The 18,328-nt window shown below is 42.8% G+C and overlaps 1 protein-coding gene across 1 annotated transcript in view; it reads left to right on the top strand.

The window, feature by feature from the left end:
* PCDH15 (protocadherin related 15) overlaps positions 1-18,328 on the top strand; it is a 326,536-nt gene that overhangs the window by 97,450 nt on the left and 210,758 nt on the right. Inside the window, exons 5-7 of the mRNA XM_009637544.2 lie at positions 1,986-2,105; positions 7,433-7,543; positions 10,450-10,620. Coding sequence (XP_009635839.1) covers positions 1,986-2,105; positions 7,433-7,543; positions 10,450-10,620 — 402 coding nt within the window. The remainder of the gene's footprint in view (positions 1-1,985; positions 2,106-7,432; positions 7,544-10,449; positions 10,621-18,328) is intronic.

Genomic DNA, 18,328 nt, shown 5'->3' with positions numbered 1-18,328 from the left:
CCCCCAGCCGCTCCCCAGCAGCCTGGGGCTCCAGACCCCTCCCCAGCTTTGTGGCTCTCCTCTGGACACGCTCCAGCAAGGCAATGTCTTTCTTGGAGTGAGGGGCCCAAAACTGACCCCAGCATTTGAGGTGCGGCCTCACCAGCACTGAGTACAGGGGCACGGTCACTGCCCTGCTCCTGCTGGCCACGCTATTCCTGATACAAGCCATGATGCCCTTGGCCCTCTTGGCATCTCCCTGCCTTGACCCTTGAGCGTATTCATCTGATTTTCCTCCCTGGTGCTGCTGAGGAGGGGGCTGAGCAGGCACCGGGGCGCCTCTGGCCAAGGGCTGCCCACTGGTAGCACGGGAAAAGAAACCACGGACCCTCCTGTGAATGTCCCAGATTTTGGGTTTCAGGTTGCTTTGCTATCCCCTTACAAAAACGGGAGCAAGCCCCTTCTCCCCTACACCTGCGCTTCGTCATTAACCAGTAAGTTACCCTGTTACGACGGCCATCTCGGATTTTGTCCTGTCCGGCAAGGCTCATCCTTCTGAGAATGATCACTCTCATGAATTCTTGAAAGGCTGCTGCTGCACCTGAGGTACAAGGCAGAGGCTCCCTGCGAGGTAATTACCTGCAATTAGCCGGCAGGAGGGACCAGTCAGCTTCCTACACCCACGTGTGATCCTTCTGTCTACACCAAGAGTAACCAAGTTTGATGCAAAACATAACCATACCCTGTGCCGTACGTGTAGATAACGTGAGCGCTGTAAATGACACCCCGCCTGCTTTATCATTAAAAAAGGCTTTGAACTGGTGTTTATTATTTCAGAGACTCAGTGTTCTCAGCCCTGAAAATATTTCTTGGAGAACTCTTGTCAGCTATTAAACCCTTAGAGTAATTAGCAGCTTTATAAATAAAACAAGACCAGGAACTGTGACTGTAGGAGGAAATGGGCAGTTAATTATTTGCTTGATGGTGTGAACTACAAAATAGGAAAGTGAAATAGCATCCGCATTTGCGACAGATGCCGGAATGACTCTTTGTCCTTTGCCACCTTCTCTTTTTACAGCATTGCAAACCTTTTGGGGTCCTATAGGTTTAAAAACGTGCAAGAACTGAATGTAAAACTTGGAGGACAGAAGAGGGGTCAGTGGGTCTCGGCGAATTCAAGGGCCAGAAATTTGGGTGTGGTGAGAGCGGCAGCAGGAAGCGTGGCTAGGAGCAGCGTCTATGTTGAATCCAGAACTGTCTGCTCAGTTGCTTCTCTCTTTCGGGTTGATTACTCACAAAGTTTTTCTGAATATTAAAATTCAGAAACGATGACTCCCGAGAAGTCAGTTGGACTTCTGTCCTTGATCTCAATGGGTCTTGATTTCCTGCTATTTATCTGCGGTAGGATAATTATAAATTGATTCATTTTCAGAATATAATTTTACGGGTATTCAATTGCTGCCAACAAAATATTGGAGGAACAGCATCATTCTTGTGTTTGTTTAAAGCCATAAAGCTCTCTGGGTGTCTGTGTTTGCATGTAATAATATTTATCCGGCGCTATTCGCATTGTTAGGAAGCCACTGTTAAATCAGTTCTGGTTACTTTTGCAGCTCATCTGCATTTTCCTTCCTGAGTCTGAAAAAGGACCTTTTATTTTTTTAATCTATTTATATTTATTTCACGAATCCTTTTGTTGCTAACACTTTTCCTTTTTTTTTCTTCTTCATCTTTTTTTGTAAAACAAATGGGGTTCTGTCCCGATGCAGGAATAAAAAAGGAAATTGGTTGCCCTCTGTGAGACGCTTGGCATCAGTTAAAGTACGTTCTGTCTAAATAGTTGCTTGTCCATGAGGTTCCAGGGCAAACAACGGGGAGGAGACAATGTCAACCTTGCGTTGTAGACCAGAGTTACGGGGGGAGGAAGCAGCTTTGCAAACAGTTTTTAATTATTTTTCCTATACCGTGGGTTTTTAATGGGTATCTGTCTGTCTCTGTTCTTGCAGTTAACTCCAGTGGGAACGACCATCTTCACAGGATTTTCTGGAAACAATGGTGCTACCGACATCGATGATGGTCCGAACGGCCAGATAGAATATGTCATCCAGTACAATCCGAATGACAAGGTAAGTGTATTTATCTCTTGTTTTTCATTCAGATGTTTGTGTGTGTGTATATATATATACACACACCTTCAAGCAGCAGATGAGCAAAAGGTTGCTGTTGGACTTCATAAAGAAATTCTTTCCTTGGTGATGTAGAATATCCTCTCTGCCTGTGAGCCTTGCTCGCCATGTAACACAGCTGAATTTACCTGGCCTTTCATTGCCGTGCCGTTAGCGGCTGGATGACTTCAGGATCACTCATTAATAATCCCCAATCTTCTCCAGTGTTGTTCACGCACTTCATCGTGGTTTCGGCATGCTTTTTCAGTCCGCCATAGGTAGCTGTACTTACACCTACGCATTTATACCTAATAGATCCACAGCTAAGAAATATTCATAAGCATGGCTAAGTTACTCTCAAAAGAGACATCTAACTTTTCCCATGGAGCTGTTTGTATTTAAAGATCACTGTTCCGAAAAAAAGAGGGATATCTATTATTAAAATAACAACCTAGTGTTCCCTGCCTATTACCTTTGCAAACACATACTTTTAGAGACAAAAAGCTTTAAATAGATTCTCTTTAGGGTCAGATGTGTGAATGTCTCTGTTACAACGAGGTTTTGCACATGGGTGATTTGTGTGAAGTGCCCGTATGCATTCTTGTAGCAAATTCAAAGTAATTTTAGCAATCCTTTTTTGCAAACCAAGCTTACTTTTGCCACGGGCTAAGAGCACACTTGGTAACCCCGCACTGAAATTCCCTACTTTTACTTAAGGGGAATTTGAGCAGAAACAGTTTTGTGGAAAAACGGCGATCTCCTTTTCAGTGGAATTAGAAGTGCAGGCACACAAGTTCTGATTCAGTTTGCACCATTGGAGCTGTACACCTGGTAAAGGCTTCAGGCCTGTTTCCACCAAAGTGAACAAGGGTTTAAGTATCTACTGAATTACACTTAGTGCTTATGCTCTTTAGGAGGTGGAATTTTGTAGAATAGTGACAGTATCAAGGAATAATTGGGTGTGAACTAAGGACACAAGAGCCTACTCTTTTACTTTTCACGGGGGTCAGTGTTGATTTTTGCACAGCTACCTGCTGAGGCATAATATTTCCTCGCTATATCTACGTATTTCTAGGACAGAGGTGGTTTCTTGAGAACCTTTGCAGCACCTTAAGCCACAATCTTTTCTGAGGAGCGTTGTTTTGCAAAGAGGCAGCGTCTCTTTGACAAAGTGGAATTGTGATGTTAGTTTTTTGGGAGATTGGGAATTTTCTGACTATATATATTACATACATTTGGAATGATTTCATTTTTTCAGTGTTTGCAGTCATTTCTTAGAGGTTGCGCAGGCTTGAGCAGTCTCTTGATCCACCGAGGTCCCTTCCAATCCTTGCCATTCTGTGATTTCGGTCAGACTACTTAAATGAGTAAAATTGCTAGCGCCCGAGGTGCGGGTTCATCATGTTCTTTGTACTGGCGGTATGTGTGACTGAAGAGTTTCTGTCCTCAGCTTTATAAACAAAGCCGAGGGTTTTCTGTGGAAATACCGAATGCTAAAATGTTATGCTAATGTCATCTTTTAACCGTTTGCATAACGGAAGTGGTATAAATAAATGCTATTCTGCTACCACAAATATTTGAAAAGAAAGCAGAAGGCAGGGAAGGAGTGACAGGAATGGACAAGCAGCTTCAAATTCACAAAAAAAACCCCAACCCAAAACCTTATGAATTTTTCTCTCCACTCTTTACTTACCCTTTAACTTGTAGCGCTTAACAAAACCAGCTCAAATAATTTCTTCTGTTTCAGTAAAGACTATGAAAAATATTGGCACTGAGAAAATGCCTCTCCCAGAAAATACTTATTCCAAATAACTTCAGAAAATTGGAAGTGTTTTAAAAAAATTAAACACTTTAGCATAAATGGAATATGTTGGTATACTGAAAACAATAAAAGAAAATACAAACCACTTAAAATATTATTTCTTTTAAAGTATATTGTGCCACAGTAAATAGAAGAGCTGCTTTGTATTTCATTTACTATTAAGTCTAGCATTATATTGCTCAAAGGCATCCTGGGAAATCGTTTGAAAAGCATCTCCTGCAACCACAGTAGCCTCACGTTCAGCTCAGAGGTTTGTCTGACCCCTAGTGAAGGACATTGTAGCGTCCCAAAGTGGTTTGGTCTGGTGTTTTGGCACAGGAAGAGTTAAAAAAACATTTCCTAAAACTTTCTTCTCCTCTCTTGCTCAGTGAAGCTTACTTGTTCTTGTTGAGGGACTTTCCTGGTTGGGAGAACTTCTTTGGGGTAGTTAGTTGCGTTACTGCATCTTTGCCTTGCTACTTCTCTATTCCAGATTAAATAAGTCTGACTCTTTCATCTGTAGGCAGCTCTTATGCGCATATTATTGCTTTACCTAGTGATGCGTTTTGTCCGTGTGCGTGACAGAGACGATTCCTCATCGTTGGAAGCTGCTTCATCTCAGCTGTCAGCTTGCCGGAAAGTTACTGCATAATATCTGCTACGAGTGGATTTTCTTCCTTAACCTGGGGAACAATTATACCGCACTTGGAAATGATGTGTACAGCTTAGCGTGAAATACTCCACTTTTCTACTTCTACATTCCACCTCTGCTGTGCGATGAAGATGCCCATGGTGCTGTTTGGCACCGATGACATAGTTTCCTGCCTTACAAAAAGCAGAGTGATTACAGCTCATACGTTTCATTGGAGAGTAATTTAGGCATTTGAAAAAAAAAACCTGTCAGAACAAGAGGGGTTATTCTAGAAATTGAATTTAATGCAATAATTTTGTTGTTTAATTGAGAAGATATATAAAAGTCAAGTAGAAAAATGAGTGCAAATCATACTTGATGTAAGGCTGGGCTCTAGCTATCACGTGAAGGAATGCTGTAAAACTTTTCTTAGCTGTTAAAAGCTAAGGATCAGGTCACTTAACTTGCCGGAAAGATTCTGTCTCCTAATGCAGGATGGATTTTTAGATCTCCAAGGGCTCTATTTACACCTGAAGGTTATTAAGGCAAATATATCCCCCAAACTGGGGGCTCCCTCCTCAGTAGCCAGTTTTACTGGGATTCATTGTATTGTGTTCGGTGAGGATTCAAAATCAAACATTTTGAGTTTATCTAGGGCTTGGGAATATGCACAGTGCTTTTGCTAGAAAGATTTTTCACCCGTCATCTCTCTGGTGAGTAAATGGAATTGTTATCCTGGTGACTTTCCCCATTTTAAATTTGCTGGCCCGTATTCAAGACTATGGGCCAACAAATGTTCTAAGTTACGAAGACTGCTGTACAAAAGCATTTTGTTGTCTCTGTTTTGAAGTGAAAGGAGAACGCATTTGTTCTCTCGGAGTAAGCAGGCGACAAAGCAGTGTCTTGGTGTTCCTGACTTCCAGCACACGCTGGCTCGTTTCAGCATTGGAGGGAAATGCAACTGAGATGTGATGGTGTTACGCACGTCTTCTAATTGCCTTGGAGCTTCGTTACCGTTTGGGATGCCGCAGAAATAAATGGAGTTTGCAGAGGGATCACGGGGTGGTTGTGACGTGGCGCCTTCAGGAGCTGTGGCACAAGCTCACGTCTGGAAGTGAAGCTTTGAATCGCCACCAAACAGTTGTGTTTCTGTGCCGTGTTGGAGCAAGAGGGGACTCCAGATGGAAGCAGTTTGGGAAGAGGCTAATTCTGCTGAAATTGTGCTGATCCTTCCTAACAGTTTAGATTGTACAGTTCCACTTAAGTGCATCCTCATGCCGAGATCTGCCAAGGAAAAGGCAGTTACTTTGCGAGTGCCTTGGCTGATTCTCAGCTGCAGAGTCTTTTCCGGCCAGTTCTGGCCATTTAAACCAGAGATAAACGGGCTAAAGCAGCTAGGAGAATCTTCCTTGTGAAGTAGAAGCAGCACGTGTGTGTGTGCACGCGCGCCCAGGTGGCACCCTCTTGTGCCACAGTCCAGGCTGTTGCCCGCTAGCTGCACAAGCCTGCTTGCTTCTTTGTGCAAATGCCATTGAAAGAAAGGAAGGGGGGGCGGGGGGGGCAAAAGCAGTGGTTTCACAGAGTCACAGAACGGCAAGGGTTGGAGTGAACCCAACCCTACGTGGCTCTTCCTTCTTCCAACAGTAAGAGTCGGTTCTAGTTTCCTGTTTTGCCTCTGTATGAATATTGTAATCATTTTTTCAGTGGGAACTATGTATTTTTTTTATCCAAAAAGATGAGTACCCGACGCAGCCAACAGCGTCTCCGGCCATTTAGCAGAATCTGTGATGTACTTCCCAATCCTGTTTTCCTGCACGCCACAAATATCTGCAGCAGGATCATTACTGTTTATTTGCTGAAAACAAAGTGCAATATAAGCAGATGTTTCAACTTTCAGATATAAGGCCTTGTTGTGTTATCTAAGGCACGTAGAGTACTCTGTACCTCGGCCGTGTTTCCTGGGGAGAGATTTTGGAACGCTGTATTGCTGCTATACGTTCAACCTGCTTAAACGTTAACTGTATTCTACGCAGATTGAAGCATGGCAAGAGTTTTTGGATGTGATTAATTTGGTAATAGAACTGGAACCAAACCTCACATCTGAAACCTGTGTCTGTACCTGTAATCCTCCCCAAAATGGTCATCAGTCAAAGTGAGCCCTTTAAAGGTGTGTGCACCCCAGCGGTACCCTCCTGCCATTCGATGCCACGCCTTCGCAGTCGGAATCTGTTTAAGCAAATGTGCAGGACAAACTGAATTTCACCTCAGTGACCCTGAAATCTGAATTTACTGGTGTATGAACACACACGTAACTGCCGCTATGAACTGGCTCCTACGTGTGCAGCGTTGGCGTTCGCCGCGTGTTTGCTGCTTCGTTGCCCTCATGAAAGCCAGAGCAAAGAGAAGATAAGTACAGTGATGTGGATTCCATAATGTCTAAAGCTTGATGCTTTCTACAGTAGTGAGAAAAAGATGAAGGCAAGCCGAAGTGTAGAAACTAAAGGCCTGAACTCGCTCACATAGGGAAGGCTTTTCTGAATACACCACTGCAAATTCAGCATGGCAAATCCGCAAGGAGCGGGACAGTTAGACTGCAGTTCGTGGTTGGAAGTAATAATGTACGTGCAAAGGATCAGAGGGGATTCTGTTATGTACAGATTATTGTGGGGTTCTTCTGGAGTGAATCGGGTGGGGAGAAAGCACAGAAAACTTTAAAATCTCTGCTCTGGAAAGCGTGGGCCATTTTGGTGGGCCATTTTATGTGCTCTCCAGTCAGTCATCTTGTCAGGGCCTATCCAAACTGTGTTTGAACTTTGAAGCAAGTTCAATTTTATCGCACCATTTTCACTTTTGCAGACTTCCAACAGGACCTTTGACATTCCCCTCACTTTGTCTGGAGCAGTAGTTCTACGGGAAAGACTGAATTATGAAGAAAAGACGCGTTATTTTGTCATTGTTCAAGCAAATGTGAGTACAGATCTCTTAATACCCATTTATGCCACCGATTTAGGCGGGGGGTTGTTTGCAGATTTAGATTTTTTCCAAGGAGAGGAGAAGTCTCGCTGAAATACCAGATCGGATAATACTCCTGAGGATCTTATTTAAGATTTATCTAGGTCATTGAAAGCTTAGACATATTATTACTGGTTAAAAAAGCTTGCTCAGTGTCTGTAACAAGGCAAGCTTTCTGGCACAAGTTGCAAATGTGACGTACAGCCCATGCAGAAAAGTGCATTCTAGTGTCACTAAGTGTTCGTTTTCTAACAAATCTAGTGATGCTAATTTGATCCCAGATGAGTTTAATGGATACAATTTAGTTGTAGCCTTCAGGTTTGAATTGCATTTTTCTATGAAGAAGTAATTTTTCTTTCAAGCCATATTGTGAGCGTATATAGAGGTTTTTGCGGAGTGGCTGGCAGTGGATAATGCATACTGAGAAGAAAAGTGATGTTTAAACTCTATGTAATATATCTGTCATCAGAGAAGTTTTTTGGTGCCCTTGAGGGCTATGAAAGCTTTTTTCCCCGTTTTGTCCTTCTGGTAATACCTGAAATGAAAATTTCTCCTCTGTTGTTTACTGCTGTTGTGGTACTTCACGTGTGGCAAAATGAGAATGCTCTGAAGCAGCTTCAGGTAGCTTGCTCCTGAATTCACGCATTTATATTGCTGTCATCTTTCTGATACAGAATTGTAGATGCATTGTACAATAAATTTTACAATCCGCTTTCCTATGTATTTTGTGGCATGTCCAGCGTTCCCCCAACAGAAGAACAGGCTCCGGGGGTGCCTCAATACTTTTTGTGCTTAGATTTATCTAACGATGCTTCCTGGCTGGTAAAACAAGTTGTTTTACCTGGGTAACGTAACTTTGCTGATCTCTTGAACAGGAATACGAGAAGGCTCAGAACTTAGTTGCAGATCACCACTGCGTATTCACAGCTCTTTCACTTTGATGTCAGAAGGAGACACTGCGCTCCCAGAAAAGTGACTGGGGTCGTTGAGCAGGTCATGTCCTTCAAGAGAGAGGCACGGCGTGCAGCGGCGCGAACGCCTCGTGTGCGGAGGGAAGCCTGTTGTGCTACTGGAGCAACCGGTGGAGGCACAGCTTGGCATGCACGGTGGCAGTGCTGCAAAGCAATCGCCTATTAATATCTTCATGCCTTTCCAGATACATCCATCCACAGTAAATTGTCACCTCTGCGGTACCGGGTTTGGGACTAGAGCTGTGCTGATATCTTCTGTACCCCGTTTGTACGTAACGGGGCGGCTGGCATGACCAAAATGCCTTGCGATGTGTTTTCCCAAACATGCCCAAGTGGGAGCCGCGCTCACCGAAATCTTGAGTGCTCACAGATGAGAAACTAGAACTCAGAAGAATGGCTCGAATTAAGCTCTACAGCCCCGCTTTTTTAGGGGTTTGCTTTATGCACCCTTTCATTTTTATTTTTATTTTATTTTTCAAAATACTGCAGGCTGTGTTTAATTCTCTCTATTGTACGTACTATGCAATCGTACTTCTGTTCCACTGATTACATTAGCAGTAATCGTTTATTGTTCTTGCATCCTGAAGATACTACATGGAATTAATTGCTCTGTATCCGTGCTTTGATCCAGTATTACTCCAAGGTCTGTATTGCAGGGATGTAAAAAAGCTTCATTGATGATGAAGGCTGCTCGTTGTAGCTGGTGGTGTTTTCATCGTTGACCATGAAGAAAGCTGAATGCAGAAATTCCCATATTTAGTAACTGTAAATGTAAAGTGGTTCCAAGAATTGAGTGGACTGCAAAGTAGGAAAAGAAAATATGTATCCAGTCTGATTTAGAGCAATGACCTATTCCTCTTGCGCAGATGATGATATTAAACAGCGTAAATACTTTAAAGAAAAAAATCACACTTTTATTTTCTGTCAGTGTAGTTGTAGTATAGAAGAAGGGCAAGACCTAGCTAAGGGCCGGTATTCCTGCTCCAAACTATCACAACAGTTCCTCTGCAAAAATGGAAATATTTTTGCCTGTTTAAAAAATAAAAAAATATTGGATAGTCATGCTGTTTCTGCACTATGATAACAAAAGAAGAAAGAAAAGGTGAGCTGCTGCTGGTGTGTATCTACTAGAACCAGAAGAGTGTGGAGACTTTTGGGGGGATGCAGCATTATAGCTGCTTCAGGGGGGACAGAAGTGTTCTTCAACCTTTAAAACATGAGCAGTATAACTCATTCTCCAGACGAAGCAGCTTTCCACATGGAGTACGGTTCGGAGACCTTAAATCAATCTCATTGCTGTCTTCTGGCTGGTTTGGTTTTTTTTTTTTCTGGTGCTAAATCTTTCTTAAACTGTGGTGTGCGGAGGTGGATTGAGCTTTACAGTCCAGGGCCTCTCCACTGTCAATTAGAAAAGAAGTTCTTACTGCTTATGCTTTTCATTTCTGTAAGTGAAAGTCCTTTTCCTTACAGACAGGATTTGGTAGAGCTACACAAGGCAGCATAAGAGTGCATTTCAGACTGTAAGGCACAAGGGACTTCATATCTTACAGAAATATGATGGATTTTTATAGCTCTAACAAGGCACGTATCTTCATTTCACACATTTCCTGAGAATTAATTTCTCAAAACTGTATTATTTCTTGAGTGATAGGTGTGTCTCAGTATTTCTTAATTCAAGAGGTAAACTTTTACCTCTTAATTGTATTTCTGAGCCTTTAATTAAAAATTAAAGGCCATAGCTCTGAGGCTGGAGTTTCTGTAACTAGCTATTTCCTAGAGCCTGGATAATTACGGTGCTTATACCTTTTGCCCTTAGCTTTAACTTTAAACTTTTTTTTGTAGCTTCTGAATTCAGAAAGTCTCACCAAAGGTAACTCATTTGCTCTACAGGACCGAGCCCAAAATCTCCATGAGCGAAGGACAAGTACAACCACCCTGACAGTAGACGTGCTCGACGGGGACGATTTGGGACCAATGTTTCTTCCTTGTGTCTTGGTGAATAACACTCGCGACTGTAGACCCCTCACCTACCAAGCGAGCTTGCCAGAACTGACTGATCCTGTAAGTCCTCTTGATTTTCTGCAAGTTTTATGTGTTTTTTTTCACAAGGAACTGTCATCTTTTTCTGTGGACAGACTTGAGAACTGTAACTAGAAGGGGTCATGTATGCTTTATGCTGTGTTTTGTGTGCTAAACAAAAGAAAACCAAGGTAAGGTATATGTAGGAATAGATGGTGAAATTCTAGCTTTGATAAAATGGCAAACCGCTCGTTCACTGCAGGGGCTGAGTCTTGCTGAAATCTGGTAAATTGTGGAATTGCTTTTCTTGCTCTCAGAATATCCTGAAGAACCACTTTTGAGAAGGGACTTGATGTGTTCTTCCGCTCAGGATTGTTATGGACCTTAGGAGACTTTTTTTTTCCCCCCCTGAAAAGATTATCTGTTGCTGTTATCTGGTTTCAATCAAGAGGCACTAAAGAGCAACGTGTGTTTGTCCCATGCAGATTCTTGTACTAAGTCAGATAATGCATCAGTTAGGATGGGAATAAAGGTCAGTGTAAGGCTTGTTTCACCCTGGAATGTGCACGATGAATCACAAAAGGAAGAGGTGAGAGCTTTGTAATTTCTTGATGCAAGGTGGTGCCTCCTTCCTTGGAGGAGAACTGCTGCTTGGTGTAATGGAGATGTGCATCTCTGTGGTGGGTGAAACGGAAAAATTCATTTCTTAATTGATATTTATATATGACCTTTGATTCATACAAAGGAAGAACCAATTGAATCACTGGGTATTACCCCACCCGATTGACATTAAGATGACATTAAGATAATGTTGAGTATTGACGTTAAGATCATGGCTTCCCTTGTTCATCGCAGGATGCTCTCTGTCCTGCTTCCTCCGACCAGGAGGTGGGGGAGGTTGAGGCTGTAGGCGTGGAGGTCCTTGCTATTCTCTGCCTTGCTCATCTCGCCGTCCTGTGCCTCATAGTCTTTTGCCAACCCAGGTTACTGCTTCTGCTTTGTCTGGCCTCAGGGTCCTGCTGCAAATATGCTTGAGCAGGGTCACCAAGCACTGCCGCCACCCTGCGTGGTTGTCAGATGATACCCTAACGAGTTCCGAAATCTCTCACAGTTGTATCCGTTTTAGGAAGAGTGGACATTGGGTCTAATACACAGCAGCTGATCAATTGCTTCTGCACGGGTTAATGGTACAGGCTCTGGTTTAATCATAAGGCTTACTGTAATCAAGGTGTGCCTTCTGGATAAGGGAGGGCTAGAAAAGCTTTCAGGGAGGTGGTATAAGTCAGTCTGGACCCCTTGGCAAACTTCTAGAGGAAGACTGGGTCTTAGAGGGCATGTGCACCTCCAAGGGAGGTGGTGTTTCTCTCCACCAGAGACACTCTTCCTAACAACTGCAGCCTGATTTGTGAGGTGCAGCAGGACCGGAGCCTTGAGATACTCAGCTTTTGACAGCAGCAAATCCATTGGGAAAGGGAAGGGGAGAGACGTTCCAGATTTAGCCTCATTATATTGATTTACGCATCTCTCTCTCACACTTCTGCACCTTTGTATTCGATAGCCCTTTGTAACTGTGTTGTCTGGTTTGGACTTTGTGAATAAACCCTTTATTTTAAATTTTACGTTCATTTGGCATGGGCTCAGTGTCACTTTAAGTCACCTGGGCAACCACAAGTTATTCCCCAGCTGAGCATGTGGCCTCATCAGGGTTACTGGAGTACCCAAACTGCGGAGGATGACCCCAGTTTGTCTGCACAGATCTCATAGGAAGCAGAAATTATGAATAGCTGGTGTTGGGTTATTACCATGTTTTTTATCTGGTTATGGTAAGGTATAATGCAAGTCATATAATTTCCTGATACAGCTCTCACAGATGGAAGGAATCCAGCTCTGGCTTCGTTCCTGCCCTTGGTCAGGCACATAGGCTGTGCTGGAAGACAGAGAGGTCTCTGCCGAGGAGGGTGTCTAGGCTAGGAAAAATCTGACTAGTGAGTAGGTGCTGAGTTGCAAAATGTATTCATTCAACTTCATAAGCTACAATCTGTTCAGGTGTCAGCTTTTTTTGTTGGATTTTTGGCTTTTTTGAGTCAAACTGTGCCTTGAGAAATCTGATCTATGAAATGAGAAACGAGTTCTGTTGATAAGCTAGCAGCTATTGCTGTTGATCTATTTGCAGCACTGCAGCTGTTTGGTAAACGTGAGTGGGAGAAGGATGTTTGAATTCAAAGTTTTACCTTGGTACCTCAAATATTTACTTGACTTCGAAATTCTAATTCATTTAGAAGATAATGGATGGTACCTAAAAAAGATCAGCTGGTAAACATGTGTTACATTTGTCCTGCAAACAGCAGCGTAATAAAAGGCAGAGAAGCCTGAGCTGTCTGGACTGTCCAGGGGCTGGCAGTGGACGCAGGCGATGCTCTGGTCCCAGCCTGGGCAGAGGACCTCGTTCCGAGGCAGGTCGGAGATTTCTGCATGATGCGAAACCGTTGCGTTGCACCACGCAGACAAGACCCATCTGAGGGCATAGTGCTGTGAGACTGTAACTACGATGTCCGGTTATATAGAAGCTGCTAGTGACCAATATACTCCCCAGAACAATTTAGCTGAAGTTTCTGGCACCGGTGGTTGTTTTAAAAGATTAATCTTTACTACTCTGTAGGTGTTGAATCTTCCAGGGAGTGCAGCAAATGGAACAGAATGCTGTTTGCTGAAGTTTTTTTTCATCGTAGCCACTACATAGGCTCAAGGACTACTTTTAGCCCAATGTTGTCATTTTTTGATTTGCTTTTTAATTTTTCAATGAGCATGAGAAGGAATATTAATGAATCTAGAACAAAGAGCTTCGAAGTATGAATTATTCAGAAGCAGTAGCTTGAAAAAGAAGTCCTGCTTTACAGGGCAAGATGCCTACTCAGCTGACCCCTGAAGTAAAGAATTTAATGTAACTGGTAAGAATAATATTTTTGTTCAGTCTTGCACGTTTACGTATCTTTAGTTGGCCTCCGTCCATGAATTTACCAAGGTAAAAATCGTATTTCCTTTCCAAGCTTCTTTCCCTTAGATGCTCTAAAGCAGTTGGATACATTGGCAGTGAAGAATCCATACAGCGTGTGCTTTGTTTATGGTCTTTGGCTGGCGGAGATGGAAGAGGCCAGCAAAATTAATGGATCTCTTTGTTACCAGAGAAGCAATTTATTTTCCTGAAGAGCAATATCAAGGTTTACACTATGCCTTCTGAGAGCTGGTCTGACTCGTGGCAGTATTAATAATATTATGAGATCTGCTCCAGGCTGGGCAGAGTGCTGTATAATTACTGTTTATACACTTGTAAAAACCTGTTTTGCATTTCTGCCATTTGCACAGACAGTGTAAATTCCCCCAAAGCTGCAGGTCTTCCAAGCAGAGCCAAAGGTTATCTGATGGTCCTCTCCAGGTGTGCATATAGAATGAAATGTTGTAGTGGTACCTTCTCGGTCAGCGCATATGGAATGAAATGTTGTAGTGGTACCTTCTCGATCAGGGCATATGGAATGAAATGTTGTATTGGTACCTTCTCGATCAGGGCATATGGAATGAAATGTTGTAGTGGTGCCTTCTCGCTCAGCCGGGTGCTGCCAGTAACCGACCGAGCTTTGCCACAAGGTGCGACGTTCTACACAGGGAGCCGCCTGGTTTGCGAGCGTTGCTTTTTCAGTGTCACCGATGAGCTACTGTATTTAATTGCTATGATGGCCTTATTAGGTCTAGGATCACAGCTAAGGTCTTATAAACATCAGTGTCCCTGATACTGAATGCCTGTGAGGTGCTTTTGCAACTTTGTAGAGGAGGCAGAAACTCGTAATAGTTCAGAGTAAAGGAACTTTGGATGTTTTTATAGCACATGAACTATGGATGCACTTCATCCTGTGGTAGCCGAGTGGTAAGTGAGGGCGAAACTGCCTCACCACTGCTGAAGCCTGGACACAGAGCTGAGCTAACAGCCTGTAATCCACACCTTGGATTATGTATTGCTTCCCTGGGCAGTAAATCGCTTGTGAAGTGCTACCTGTTGAGTCTGATTCAGCGCCCGTGACAGTGATGGAGTAAACTGCTTTAAAAGTTCCCAGACAAGGAGGAAAAAGAAATAAATCTACTGAGTTTTAAGTCCTCTAATAATCATTGCAAAAATTTTTATCTTGCAGAAAAGACAGCAAAGCCCACGATAAGACAGCATTCAAAGTCGTCGTTTGAAGTTCTGTCTCGTAATCCACGTGCAAATCCATTCACTTCACTTCCTTTAGGGGGATGCAAAGTACAGCTTCGCTGTTGTCGTACAGTGAGCTAACGTAAACCTTGCAGAAGTTCAAGTTGCCAAATACATTGCCTGGTAACAAAAGGGAAAGCAATGTCTTTGCTAGGTGGAAGGATGCATGGATGAACCTCCTGTCTGCTACTTGCTCCTTACGCTTCTGCGTGTGTTCCGTAGTCGTCACCATCCTGCTTTCTCTCTGGGCATGAATTTACTGTTGTTAGATAAATTTCAGTTTCCAGGTAAACCTATGCTGTTTGTAGGTTGGGGTTTTGGTTTGGTTTGTGTGGTTTGGTTTGTTTGTTTTTTTTTCTTGTTGTTGTTGAGGTTACCTAGTTTTATGTATTTTACCTTAGTGTTTCTGTGTCTGATCAAACCTGCTAAGTGATTTTTTCCCCATTGTCGCAGGAAGACTTCAGTAATCTGGCATCATTTATTACCCGGATGTGCAAGTCGTCAAATGGATTAGAGAATAGAACCTCATGAATGTCTCATAACACTGGAAGGATAATTTCTCCTCCTCCTTTCCTCTTCAGTCTGCTCCTGTCCCGCTCACTTTGTGAAGGTTTTGTCCATTTCCGTACTCAGTGTTTTCCATCATCATGCAAAGAAGAAAAGCCAATTAGAAGTGTAATATAGATTAGGTTTATTTCCTCAGTTGCTGGAGTAGTTTCACAACAAACAGGTTCATTATCAGGTTCCGCGGGGTAATTATCAGTCCACATGAACGCTGATATGCTCCATGACACCTATGAGGCTCTCTTTGTACTAATTCAAGATGAGACACTTTAAACACCCAGCTGCATTATGAGACATTGCTTGTTAATGCACCACGGATGATGGAAAGTATTTATTTTTGTACTAATTATCCTCAGTATCCTTAGGAGTTGTGTCAGCAGGGCCCTTACAAAGTCTGTGGGCTCAGCTGCCCTGTTGGGCAGAGACTCAAGGAGATGGGTCTGAGCAGAGGACCGCTAGATGAAAGGCTTAAAAAAAAAATAAATCTCCAAACAAATGTGGTGGAGGGGGGTAAAAAAACACATTGAAGAGCAGGGAGGGCCCTTAGAAGCCCGCAAGCTTTTGTCAGCAAGAAGGACCTCTTTAGTTAGATTAGTCTGGGTTCGGGGAAGAAAACTGAACTTTGAAGAGGTGGTGTTGTAATCCTGCTGGGTAAAAGCCTTGCTTAAGCAGTCAGGGAGCGAGTCCTCCCTGAAGAGCCCTGCGCGCATCCTGTAAGCAGGCGGGTTTGAAACTGTGCAAACTGCAGACTTTTGATGGTAAGGTGAAGCAAACAGGTTTGGTTCTACTGTCACAGAAAGCAGGAGTCAGAATAGGGCTTTTTATTGCAAAGTTAGGTCATTATATAGTCTATATTTAAAACTGAGCAGTCTTTTCTGATCACTTCAACAAGCTATTTTTTTTCTCCCCCCCAATGTGGTGGGTTGACCCTCGCCGGGGTGCTCGCCAGGTGCCCCCCAAAGCTGCTCTATCGCTCCCCTCCTCAGCTGGACAGGGGAGAGAAAATACAACCAAAGTATCGTGGGTCGAGATAAGGAAAGGGAGAGATCACTCAGCAGTTACCATCATGGACAAAAAAAGACTCGATTAGGGCAAAATTAATTTAATTTATTATCAGAGTAGGGTAATGAGAAATAAACCCAAATCTTAAAACCACCTTCCCCCCAGCCCTCCCTGCTTCCCAGGCGCCCTAGGGAGGTAGGTTGGCTCTTCACAGAGACTTGTCTTGCTGCCTGCCCAGTAGATATGCTCGGTCTCTCTGGTTTTTTATTGGTTTCTCCCTCCTTCTGTTTCTTTATCTCTTCCTATGTTAGGAACTGAGCTTAGCTCAGAATTCAGATTTGCGTTTCTCAGCAATCGATACGTGGGAACGCAGAAAATTCCGTATTAACCGTGCTGTGTTCATCTTTGACTTTAACTACGCTCATGTTGCCTGCAAAACTCTTACATTTACCAATAATGAGCCCATGCGTTCTTGGTAGCTCATGGTTTCGGGGCTTGATAGGAAAGAAATCGGCATGCTTTGGTTTTAAATAAACGTTTGGTTGAGAAGATCACCTTCTAGCAGCTGTTTCTTCAGTGGTTCTATATGCTCTACACAACAAATGATTAAAGGTAAAAGCTTGGGTGTTGTTTCAACATTTCTGCAGCCATTCTCTAATGGACGCGGTCGCTCCGGAGCACGGGAAAGCAGGCCTGTTGTACAATAGAGCCGAGGCTGTTACCTTCTGGGGCTTACTGTAGGCACGTGCTGCCCAGCTTTCTGTAGGAACGCGTTCTCATATTTAATGCTGTGATGATTTTGCCTTTTCTTCACAAATGCTCCTGTTTCTGAGCGGATGTTAGACAAAATAGCACGGGCAAATCATTACTCTCTACTAAAAGGTTTATGTACCTTGTTATCTGTAGATTATATTCTAGAATATTTATTTAGAAAAACCTGGCAATTGGTGTTAATTAGACTAAAATCTTTGGTGAAAGATAGCACGTGCTGACAACTGTTGAGCCGTACGATGAATGAGTTCCTGTGTATTTACTAGCCAAAAAATATTTGGTAGATGGGGCAATGGGGTCATTTCAGCCATGGTACAAGAACTGACCAGAGAAATGCTTTAAAAATCAGGGCTGTACCTACACGGTCTTGGGTTGTTGCTTCTTTTGTAAATTAGAAAAGAATCTCTCTCATCTCTGAGGCTTTGAATAGTCCCTTTGCCACTGGCTGAAAGATGAGCAAATTGACCCATTTTTCAGGTATTAATTTTTCATTAGCAATTTAGGTAAAACCTGAGACTCAGATTAGGAAAGGGAAAATGAAGATTGATTTCCGTGACACACATGCAGTTGTCGGTGTATTTTTTATTGAAAGAGGCAAATTGTTATGGCCAAGTTATTTGCAGTATAGTTGAGCAGCAGATAGCTATTTTTCTAATTAAATTTAAGCGTAGATGCATGGTGAACTGATAGGCAATCTGGAATTGCTTTGGAAGTCGGAAAGCAATTCAGAAGCAATGATAAAATCCTCTCTGGGGTGCAGTTTCCCCTTTAAAGTTTATGGATAAACTTTTCATTTGCATTTTTTTCACTCTAATTGCGGCCCTACAGAGGTCACCAGATTGATATTAAGGTCAAGGTAATGGACAATGTTAAAGAAGCAGTAGTGTTTGCAGTAGATTTACTAGCACAGGATTTTTTATAATTTGGTATCGGTGATTTTGAATTAACTCTATGGAAATGACTCAGCAAAGTCAAAATGGGCAGCTTTGATAAGCTATTGATTATCTGCTCGTGCATGATAAGGAGTCATGAAAGGCGTTTTAAGTCTTCGGTTATGATTTTTACCCTGTCTTTTCCAGTTTTGTGATCAATTGCCTGTCTCCCATATGCAATCTCGTGATAAATAGAGCCTTATTTTTTAAAGGAAATGTCACTGAAAAGTAGCGAAGC

The sequence above is a fragment of the Egretta garzetta genome, unplaced genomic scaffold (assembly GCF_000687185.1).
Source record: "Egretta garzetta isolate BGI_Z169 unplaced genomic scaffold, ASM68718v1 scaffold234, whole genome shotgun sequence".
Taxonomy (NCBI): domain Eukaryota; kingdom Metazoa; phylum Chordata; class Aves; order Pelecaniformes; family Ardeidae; genus Egretta; species Egretta garzetta.
The sequence above is the reverse complement of the archived record's forward strand: the minus strand, read 5'-3'. Positions and strand labels throughout refer to the sequence as shown.